Raw genomic sequence first — 11,244 nt, 5'->3', positions numbered from 1 at the left:
TAGATGGATAGATGGATGGATATATGGACGGATGGACGGATAGATGGATAGATGGATAGATGATAGATGGATGGATATATGGACGGATGGACGGATGGACGGATAGATGGATAGATGGATAGATAGATAGATAGATCGATGGATGGATGGATCCATAGATAGATAGATAGATAGATAGATAGATGGATGGGACGGATAGATGGATAGATGGATAGATAGATAGATAGATCGATGGATATATGGATAGACGGATGGATAGATAGATTTATAGATAGATAGATAGACAGACAGACAGACAGACAGACAGACAGACAGACGGACGGACAGATGGATGGATGGATAAAATAATTCTTCCAATTATTATAGTTAGTTTCACTACACTCACCTGAGCAGTGAGGCTGGGAGCCGCTCCATTGGCCGTTCAGCTGGCAAGTGCGGGAAGATTCACCAATCAAAGCTCGGTCTTCCAAACACCTGTAGTGAACCGTAGAGCCGAAGGTGAATTTATCCCCCATCACCACCGCATGAGGAGGAGATCCAGGGTGACCACAGCCCACCTCTGCAGGAGAACAACAGCAGCCAACAGTCAGCAGAGGCTACTTACTTTATCCAGATATTTGCTTTTGCTTTTCTTTAAGCTTTGATATTTAAGACATGATAAGAATGCCGAGATTACAGTAGATTTACTAATATAACATTATATAACAAACATGATTGAGTGACAATGAAAGCTGACTCATTTTGACTTTGTAAATGATTGGCGTTTGCAAATCTGCTGAAATGTGCAGCTCTCTCAGTGAAGGTCTGCAAGCACAGATTCTGTGTGGGTCTGGCTCTAACCCTCTCAGAGGATGTCGCGAAAAACAAGTGCTGCGTGGGTGAATTTTAGCAAAGTGGAAGAGGACTTTGTACAATGCAACAACATTTGCAAGATTACAAAGAACACATCTCTAAACTCAGCCCCTTTAAAACACTGCTTTTGAATAACTTCACCGCCTTCAACAATAAACTGTCTGCAACAACAAGACAATTACTACTGGACTCGCCTGCTGTGAGCAACACTCAAATTATCATGCACAATCCTATTTTTTCTTCTTCTTCTGAGGACTGTGATATTTTTGCACAACAAAAACTTATTTAGCCTGTTAATTTGTCTGCCCGTCATACTTCGGACACACTTTTATATATATATATAAAATTGTATATATCTTAATATAATTTATATATTATGTACATTTCAGCAAAAAAGTATTTATATTTTCCAATATGTAAAAATTATATATATCTATATTTAAGATATACTTAATACATTAATGTATGTTTTAATATAAATATGAATGCTATTTTGTTATGTTGTTATATATGCTTAAATATAAATATTAATGTAAAATAAATATTTTAATTAATATAATTTTATATAAAGTATATTTTCTCATATATAAATGTTATATATTTTTATATATCTTTATATTTTTTCCTAATAAGAGGAACCATCTTTTCAAACAAACAGCCATTCTTGCCATTTAGAATCAAAATGTTTAGTGGAAGTCTTGTTTTATCCACTAAATAAATCTCTTCCAGGAGGGAAATATTTGCAAATAATAACCATTTAAATTTTTGTCTGTTCATCACATGGCTTCAAAAGACCTAAATAAATTCACATTAGTCAAATGGATTGCATTTGTAACTCTTTTGTAACGTTTTTGGTCATTTCTGGAGCTTAAAAGACAAGCTCAGAGTGAATTTCAGAGTGAAATTTTATTTCATTATTTCATTCCGTCTAATTGTTGAGAAAAAGCCAGCCGTAGCTGATTTGTGTAGTGTGTAGTCGTTCACATCCCAGCAGCATTAATTAATATATTAATGTATGTTTTAATATAAATATGAATGCTATTTTGTTATGTTGTTATATATGCTTAAATATAAATATTAATGTAAAATAAATATTTTAATTAATATAATTTTATATAAAGTATATTTTCTCATATATAAATGTTATATATTTTTATATATCTTTATATTTTTTCCTAATAAGAGGAACCATCTTTTCAAACAAACAGCCATTCTTGCCATGTAGAATCAAAATGTTTAGTGGAAGTCTTGTTTTATCCACTAAATAAATCTCTTCCAGGAGGGAAATATTTGCAAATAATAACCATTTAAATTTTTGTCTGTTCATCACATGGCTTCAAAAGACCTAAATAAATTCACATTAGTCAAATGGATTGCATTTGTAACTCTTTTGTAACGTTTTTGGTCATTTCTGGAGCTTAAAAGACAAGCTCAGAGTGAATTTCAGAGTGAAATTTTATTTCATTATTTCATTCCGTCTAATTGTTGAGAAAAAGCCAGCCGTAGCTGATTTGTGTAGTGTGTAGTCGTTCACATCCCAGCAGCATTAATTCATCTCTCGTGCGCTGCTGAAGAAACACACATAAGCTCTTCAATTCAATTTAGCTAAGCTTCTTTTCAGGCCTGTTTTTGATGTTTGCTTTCTTTTGAATTGGAAATGCACCTGAATAAAACCAAGGAGGTTAAAATTTTCATAATACATTTTCATAATCAGGCTGAAAGGCTGAGGGGGGGAAAAGAGGCTGCTTATTAAAATTCCCAGTCTAAGAGCAGCAAGTAGCCTCTGTCAGCTAAGTAAAGCACAGAATTACCTTGTGTACTCTTGAGAGAAAAACAAGACTAATAGATAGCTAGCAGGATTGCTGCCTTTCCTTCACGGTGTAAGCGGCTCGGTGGAAACCGACAAGAAACAGTCAAATTCAGGGTTGAAGCAATTACAGGGACAGAGATGGAAAGCGAGAGCAGGAGGCAATTACTATCTCACAGGCAAATGAACACGTCTCTCTAATGAATGTGCACTCTGAGCCTCCGCTCCGCTCACTCTTGACCTTAATACTCCTCGCTTTGGCAAACCGTAGCGGTAAATTCACTGTTGTCCGCTGCGGAAACTCAATGTGTCTGTGCTGCTGGAAAACTTTGAAGGCTTTTACACAGACAGCGAAGGCTTCATCATAAGAGCTCTTTGAACCCAACGCTGCACTCCACTGCATGCTGGCTAACCTGTGACATTTTCCCTCGGCCTCTCCGACGGAAAGAGTTCAAAGATTGTTCATGATAAAGAGTCAAAATAATGAGAAATAAAGTGTTGGGAGAGAACCCACACAGACGTACCCAGGCATTCTGGTAATGGCTTGTCCCAGTAACCCACCGGCTGGCAGGTCAGGACCGATGACCCGAAGAGGTAATAGCCGGGATTGCAGTCGTAGGACACCACGGTTCCGAAAGTGAAGTTCCCGTACTCAATTTTGCTCTTCCTGATTGAGTTGGCTGGTATACCGGGATCCGTGCAGTTGACAACTGAAGAACGCAAACAGATTGCCAAAAAAAAAAAAATAAAATCAGTGTCATTGTATAATAAGTGTTAAAATTTTCTCAGTAATTCTTTATTTCATAAATCAAATACAAAATAGACTATTATAATCTAAACATTGATGGAGATGCATCTGATAATATTTTGCTTATATAATTATTTATTTAACAATATTATATAAAATGTAATAAAAAACAAATAAAAAATAATTGTATAAACATCATATAAAAATTATTTAAAAAAATATAAATGTTTTTTTATGAGCTATACACACACACTATATATATATATCATGATTAATCGCATCCAAAATAAAAGTTTTTGTTTACATACATAATATGTGTGTGTACTGTGTATATTTATTATGTATATATAAATACACACACATGCATGTATATCTTTCAGAAAAATGTTATTTTTATATATTAAATATATTTATTTACAATATACATTATATGAATATTAATATAGACATGTAAATACATGTACATATTTTAAAAGTATATGCTGTATGTGTGTGTATTTATATATACATAATAAATATACACAGAATACACATATATTATGCAAACAAAAACTTTTATTTTGGATGCAATTAATCGTGATTAATCATTTGACAGCACTAATATACTGTATATATATATATATATACACAAACACACACACACCTGTAATTAACCTATAATCAAAGAAAATATAATATAAACATATAAACAAATCATTTGGACTACTTTAAAAATACATTTACAGTTATGTTATAGTGTTTGTTTAAAACGTCACGATGGTGCTGAAGAGACATTTACATTTTAAATCTGGACTTTTTCAAAAGCTAACCTAAAATAAAATTAAAAAAAAAAAAAAAATGATGGACAGTATTAGTCAACTACTTAAACTACACTATATATCACACACACACACACACACACACACACACACACACACACACTCTTTAGGCTACATTGTATGTACTGCATGTATGTATATATAATTTTTTTTTTTTTTTTTATGAAATATTCTCACATTGTCTCTGAGGTTGTGGTGTTTCAGAATAGCTCTTTAAAAGTTGAACCTGTAGAACCTTTCGAGCATTTTTCACATTTGAAGAGGTTTTAGCAATTGCCAGGAACCTTGAAAAGCACTTGGCGAGTCTGAAAGCTTTTATCATTTTTCTGAAACCTGTATAAAATTCTGAGAACAAGTGTTTGTGGAGTTACTCATTTCCAATATGAAGTATAAACATTTCACAAAAACACTTTTCTTTGTGCTTCCCCATATTCTCTACCAAGTCTGAAGACATTGACGTTTTTGTATGCTGATGTCTTTGTTGTCATGATCTGCTACAGAAACACCACACAACTGTTTATGCAGTCACAGCCCATGAATTATTACACAAATGCGATTTGAGAGGAAGATTTTCAGTCAATAACAACAACTCACATTTCAGTGGTTTCTTCACACAAACCTATTGTACTGTATAACATCAGGATTCAAAATGTCCAAAATTTTACAGAGTTTAAAATGGAGGTAAAAGGTGAAGTCACAACTGTTTAAATCTATTATATCTAGATGTAAAAAAAAAAAAAAAAAAGGTAATAGTCATTGTTAGTCAACTACAATATCACTGAAGCTGCATAAAAGACAAAAAAGTAAAAAATACAGCATTACACTAAGTTTGTTCAACCATACGGTGAGATAAAACCACTTATTTGTTCATAATTATTGGACAAAACCAAATTCCAGTCATGTAATCAAGCCAACATCACTGTTGATCACTTCATCCGGTCTGTTGTCAGAATCGAGCACTACAGACGATCCTCTGAGACTCTCATAATCACGCCGCTAACAAAGCAGAGATTAGATTCAAAACATACATCTTATCTTCTGATTTGCAGGGCTAATCTGTTGCTATTCAGACCATGACTGAATGAGTTACTGTTGGCTGAAAAGAGGGCCAGAGGGCTCTCCGAACTGAAATTGGTCATTCCTTTTTTAACTGCGGCAGCCTGAAAGTCATTTCCATCAGCGCCACAGTGCTTAAATTTCACTATAATGAGAAAAGAAGTCATTTGGTCCAAACCTCGACATGTGGGCGGCTGCTGGCTCCATTGGCGGTCCGACTGGCACTGCGCTTGAGACGGGCCTTCCAGAATGTAGCCGTTATTACAGAAGAAGGTCACCACGTCGTTCAGGTTGAAGCCGTCGCCAACAGTGCGGCCGTAGATAGGGCTGCCCGGATGACCGCAGCTAACGGCTGAAACGCAGAGGAAAATTACTGTTACCTACCAGTCAAAAGTTTGAATACACCAGCTCAAGCTTTAATAATATTACACTGAATTACTACAATTTTCACTCAGAAATTGCTGCTAAGTTTTGAAAGTAGAAAAACTGAACTAGTATTTTCTTGTAAAACACACTGCATTTCATTACACCAAATACACAAAATAATGTTCTTTTTAGCAGCATAATATGACCCCTTTAAAAATACTTTTTAGCGTATTTTAATGCTTTTACATTAAAAAATCTAGAAAAAATGCAAATGTTTATCTTTAAATCCAGCCGTCATATGAACAATCAGTCATATTGATTTGCTTGAAGCTTAAGTACATAAAATTTTCTTAATTTGAAGATATCACTGAAAGCAGTAAATACGTCAATAGAAAAATTCAGTAAGTTCATTCAGTCAAGGATTTGTCACACTGATGTAAACCAGTCATAAAGTGATTTTGTGTGTCTATTGAATTGATTAATTCAAAAGAGCTGGTTCATAAGAATAATTTGTTTGTGCATTGGGCTGCAATGTTTACGCTGCATGCTTTTGATTCACTAAAAAGAACCACTCGTAAGAGTCGTTTGAATTGGACTAAACTGGAATGCTGTAAGTCTTTGATTTACTAAAAAGAACCATTCAAAAGAGTAATTTGTTTGTGAACTGGACTGCACTGCTTGCATTGCATCACTTTTATTTATGTACTAAAAAGAACCGTTCAAAAAGTCAGTTGATTGTGAATTGGACCACACTGGACATGCCGTATGTCTTTGATTCACTACAAAGAATTGACTCATACAATTCATTTGTTTGCAATCAGACTACCCTGGTCGCACTGTATGCTTATTTACTATAGAAAATGTTCAAATGAGTAACCTGTCACGTTTTCTTGTCAGTTCATATGGCAGATTCATATTCGCTATTCGGGTTAATATATTCTTTGGCCATGGCACTGGAAACACTGCTTCAAAATTCACAAATAGAAGTTTGGGAAACATGTAGGAAAAAGGTGAAACAAATAATAAGTTAAATTTTTTTGTTAATTTTCCTTCGACACTCACTCAAAATAACTAAATAAATGAATAAAAAATAAATAAAATTAAAATAAATAAATATAAAAAATTAATAAATTAATGAATAAATACATTTTGAAAATGGTATCTTTGTAAGAAATTCCTATAAAATCACCATTTATAATTGTGCTCTAATTTCAAACATGTTTCTAGATCAAAAGGTTTTTATGATGATAATTCAGTCAGTTGTGTCCTTCCTTTTGCATACTGGCATATTTCCATCAATTTGTAGAATATGAATCTCCAATGCTTGACAAGAAAAATTAAAATGCAACTTGTATGTAAGCATTTATCTAAGCAGCTTTGCGTTCTGGCAATCACAAATAAAACGAGGCAAACATCCAAATCACCCACACAAAATCAGGTGGTGTTGGTGTTTTCCCTCATCAAGTGTTACATTGGTAACGTCAGGATTTGTGTTTGATGCCTGTCATGGGCTGAATAGGGGGTTTGCCTGCATTACATGTCAAACTAATCCTCTTGGATGCAAACCAAACTTCCCCCGACGCGTATTACTCATGTACTGTGGAGAGAACTCACACATGCAGGACGGCAGCAGCCCGGACCAGTTGTGATCCTGCTGGCAGATGCGCACAGAGGAACCGATGAGCCGAAAACCCGGATTGCACTGGTAAACTACTGTATCCCTGTAGCCGAAGTTTTCACCGATCACCTGACCGTTCACGATGCTTTCTGGAGCGCCACAGTGGCCAGCTGGGGGAAAAACATTGAGAATATTTTTTTAGAATATATTACAACATGGTTCTTAATGCATAACATGATTAACAGAAGACAGACATGTCATGGCATCAACTTAAACAACATTGCATTCAACCATTCAGATTTTAGGGCTATATACACAAAGGTCTGGGCTATTTTTTGAAAGAAATGAATACTTTTATTCAGCAAGGGTGCATTAAAATGATGAAAAGTGGCAGTAAAGTCATTAATAACGTTACATAAGATTTCATTTTTTAAATAAATGCTTTTGAATATATATATATATATATATATAAATCAGCATATTACAATGATTTCTGAAGGATCATGTTTAACAAATATTCAAACAGAGAACAGTTAAATGATAATATATTTCACAATTTTACTGTATTTTGATCAAATGTATGCAGTCTCTAAAAGTTTTAAATATTATGGACAGAATCAATCAATCAATCAATCAATCGATCGATCGATCGATCAATCTCATCTATCTATCTATCTATCTATCTATCTATCTATCTATCTATCATATACAAAACATACAACAATTATAATCATTTTAAATGAGCTTGTCTATTTACAATTTAACACTGCTGTTGATATCTGAAATACTTTAAGCGCTTACTTTACTTAGTTTCTATCTTTGGTCTATTGTTTTCATTTGTTTTATTGCTTGGAAATTGTTTCACAGTTTGTTTTTTTTTACTGACTATTTACTTAAGTCATTACTTGATTTTATTGCTGAGGGTAATAAAAGCAATAAAAACTATCTTCCAAACTATGTTCGTGCTTTGTTTTTCAAAAATGCCCTGAAGAATCCACTTATGGATAATTAGGAATTTGGAGTTAAGTGGAATCCGATTCACAACCATAATCTTTCTATTTGAGAAAATTCCCCATGCCTAGTTCAGCCTGTGATTTGATGGGAATATTACTGCAGGACCATGTCCTACTCAAGTAAATCACATTGTGTGGTGTGGAGAATAGAGATATTCACAATCCACCCACAGACAATGAGTGTTCAATCCCACAACAGATACTGGGATATCGATGCAGCCGAGGATCAACACAGCGGATTTAAAGACTCTTTCGGTGAACACAGTAATGCACAACATTGTTTTACTCAGAGATGATGTGATGAGAGACAAAGAACGACGGCAAATGGAAAGCTGTCGGGGGGTTTTTTCTCTCAGAATTGATTGATGACAGAACTCAGCAGAGGCCGGCACACTTCACAGAGCACCGAGTCCGCTGAACTACTGCAAAAATAATTTCTTCACCTCTGTCCCTCCATAGTGTTCTCTCACTTCATTTTCCCTTGCACGGTTCAGACCAGAAATTATTCTCTTACACAAAGACACTCATGCAATCTGTGCAAACACAACGTAAAATCTTCCACAAAAGATGTTGGCTTGTCCCAAAACCTGGTATACTGTCTACATAGACAAGCTTCCTTTTAAGGTTGCATCTTAACTGAAATAGAACCTGATTGAACATTCTACACAAGCAGCTTCTTCACATTTCAGAGGAGCGTGCAAATCATAGGGTGCCCCACATCCGCATTCAGCTCTGGTGCGTGGATTATGGTCAAAACAAATGTCTTGCAGGTAGGGCTGGACGATTAATCGAATGTGATTGTCATGCGCATCTTGTCAGTAAAGCCGGTTCTGTGATTAGCAGTAAATCTCCATTACATGCTTTCAGATGGAGCAGCGTTTACTACACAGAGCCATAGTTCACTGACAAGCCATGCAAAATGGCATTCAGACGATTTAATCGCGCAAATATGAAATCGAAAAAATCGTTCTGCGATTATGAAAGCTGTTTGCGTAGCTTGTCAGTGAACTACGGCTCTGTGCAGTAAATGCTGCTCCATCTGAAAGCACGTAAATATACCACATTTAATAACATGTTTTTACTCCAAACTCACTTCATAATGTCAGTCGAGTGTCTCACTGAAATAAATCCTTCAGTGAGATGATGTGGCTTCTTACACAGAATAAGGGGCAGTTTCTGGGTTTCTTCTGCGAGGCGTATTTGGAGTTTCAGCGCGAGAGCGCCCTCTAGCCTTCGGATGGAGATTTACTACTGATCACAGAACCGTGCTTCACTGAAAGATACGCATCACAAATCGCTTCTGCTTCAGCTTCTGCCTAATCGTGATTTATCGCCTTTGCGATTTAATTTCGATTAATCGTGCAGCTCTACTTGCAGGTATTTTTTATGCTTGAACCAGCTATTATGACACCCCCTAACTGCGCAAAGTACGCCAGTCTTTCTGTAGCCCATATTAAAAGTTAACAGTCGATGCAAAACTACGGAATCACAATACAACTACTACTATTAGCGGAAGTGCTTTACCGGAAATATGACACATTATAGTTCGAAAATGGCGGCACCCGCGCTTACGTGAAAAATAAGGTGGATAGAATTTGTTGAACAGCTGCAACAATAGCATGTTGCTAAGGTAGCCCAGAGAAACTCTAAGTACAAAAGCACACACACACACAGAGTAAAATAGTACATATTTCATTAGATGTAATTAGATGCGACTATTTCCTGTAGCAACAGCACAGCACTGCATTAGCAACGTCAAGGTTACAGATTCGATTCTCAGGGAATGCATGAACTGAAAACACGTATAGTCTTATTACAAGTTGCTTTGGATAAAATCATAATTGCATACAGTAAAATGCATGTTAGTTTAAATTTTAATTACAGGTTTTGGTATTGAATATATGATATTTATAGGTAATAAATAACAAATTACACTTGTTTTTATTTATCTGACAATATCCACTACCTTAGATGGACTTTTTCCACTGAGAAACACCACAATGCATTATGGGATTGCTTTCATCCAGGATGCTGTCTTAGAATTGTCAAAAAAATGCTCTGTAAAAAATGTTTAAAGAAAAAGACCTGTAAATATGCTACAGTACAAACTTGTTAATTAAACAGTAAGTTATCTTTACCATACAGCATTAAGAGAAGAAAAATTAAATTTCTATGCACACATTTTATGTAACTTAAAATAAAATGCTTTTTTTTTAATTAAGTAAAATGCTGTAAAATTTATGGTGAAATACTATGGAAAAAGTCCATGTGTAACCACATATTTCTATTTTTTTAAATAGTCTTGCTCCTTTTTATTTTTATTATCAGCATTGTATTTTAAGGTGTTTTTGCATAAAATTTTATTTAATGTTTATTGCATAACTGGTTTTGTGTGTACGACCTTGTGCACCATCTATACCTCTATATAGATGCTTACGTGCCTTAGACATGTGGAAGAAACGTTGGTTCCTGGTTCAAGGCCCGATGTTAGGGGCTCCTTGTCATCGCGTAACACTAACGACGGATGCCTCTCTCACGGGCTGGGGAGCGGTCATGAGTGGCCGCTCTGCCCAGGGTCTGTGGGAAGGCCATAATCTCTTTTGGCACATCAACTGCCTGGAAATGCTGGCCGTGTTTCGAGCTCTGACACACTTCCTTCCAGACCTAAGGGGGCATCATGTGCTTGTCCGCACAGACAACACATCGGTGGTCTCCTACATCAATCGGTAGGGGGGTCTGCGTTCGAGCCCCTTGTACAAGCTGGCGTGCCAGATCCTTCTGTGGGCTCAGGGGAAGCTCCTCTCTCTAAGAGCAGTTTATATCCCTGGGTATCTAAATCAGGGGGCAGATATCCTGTCGAGACAGGGGCTGAGGCCCGGGGGATGGAGGCTCCACCCCGAGGTGGGGGAGCTCATTTGGAGGGAATTTGGCCAGGCAGAAAGTGGATCTATTTGCGTCGCAGGAAA

At 35.9% G+C, this 11,244-nt stretch overlaps 1 protein-coding gene across 1 annotated transcript in view; it reads right to left on the bottom strand.

Moving 5' to 3' along the window:
• Window positions 1-11,244, bottom strand: part of LOC107688260 (CUB and sushi domain-containing protein 3-like) — a 311,798-nt gene that overhangs the window by 50,545 nt on the left and 250,009 nt on the right. The window contains exons 56-59 of the mRNA XM_016485884.1: window positions 7,262-7,435; window positions 5,460-5,633; window positions 3,184-3,369; window positions 386-559 (exon numbers count right to left, since the gene is read on the bottom strand). Of these exons, the coding sequence (XP_016341370.1) occupies window positions 386-559; window positions 3,184-3,369; window positions 5,460-5,633; window positions 7,262-7,435 (708 nt within the window). The remainder of the gene's footprint in view (window positions 1-385; window positions 560-3,183; window positions 3,370-5,459; window positions 5,634-7,261; window positions 7,436-11,244) is intronic.

Source organism: Sinocyclocheilus anshuiensis, unplaced genomic scaffold, assembly GCF_001515605.1.
Source record: "Sinocyclocheilus anshuiensis isolate Anshui unplaced genomic scaffold, SAMN03320099.WGS_v1.1 scaffold1162, whole genome shotgun sequence".
Classification (NCBI taxonomy): Eukaryota; Metazoa; Chordata; class Actinopteri; order Cypriniformes; family Cyprinidae; genus Sinocyclocheilus; species Sinocyclocheilus anshuiensis.
Note: the sequence above shows the minus strand (reverse complement) of the source record. Positions and strands in the feature narration are given on the sequence as shown.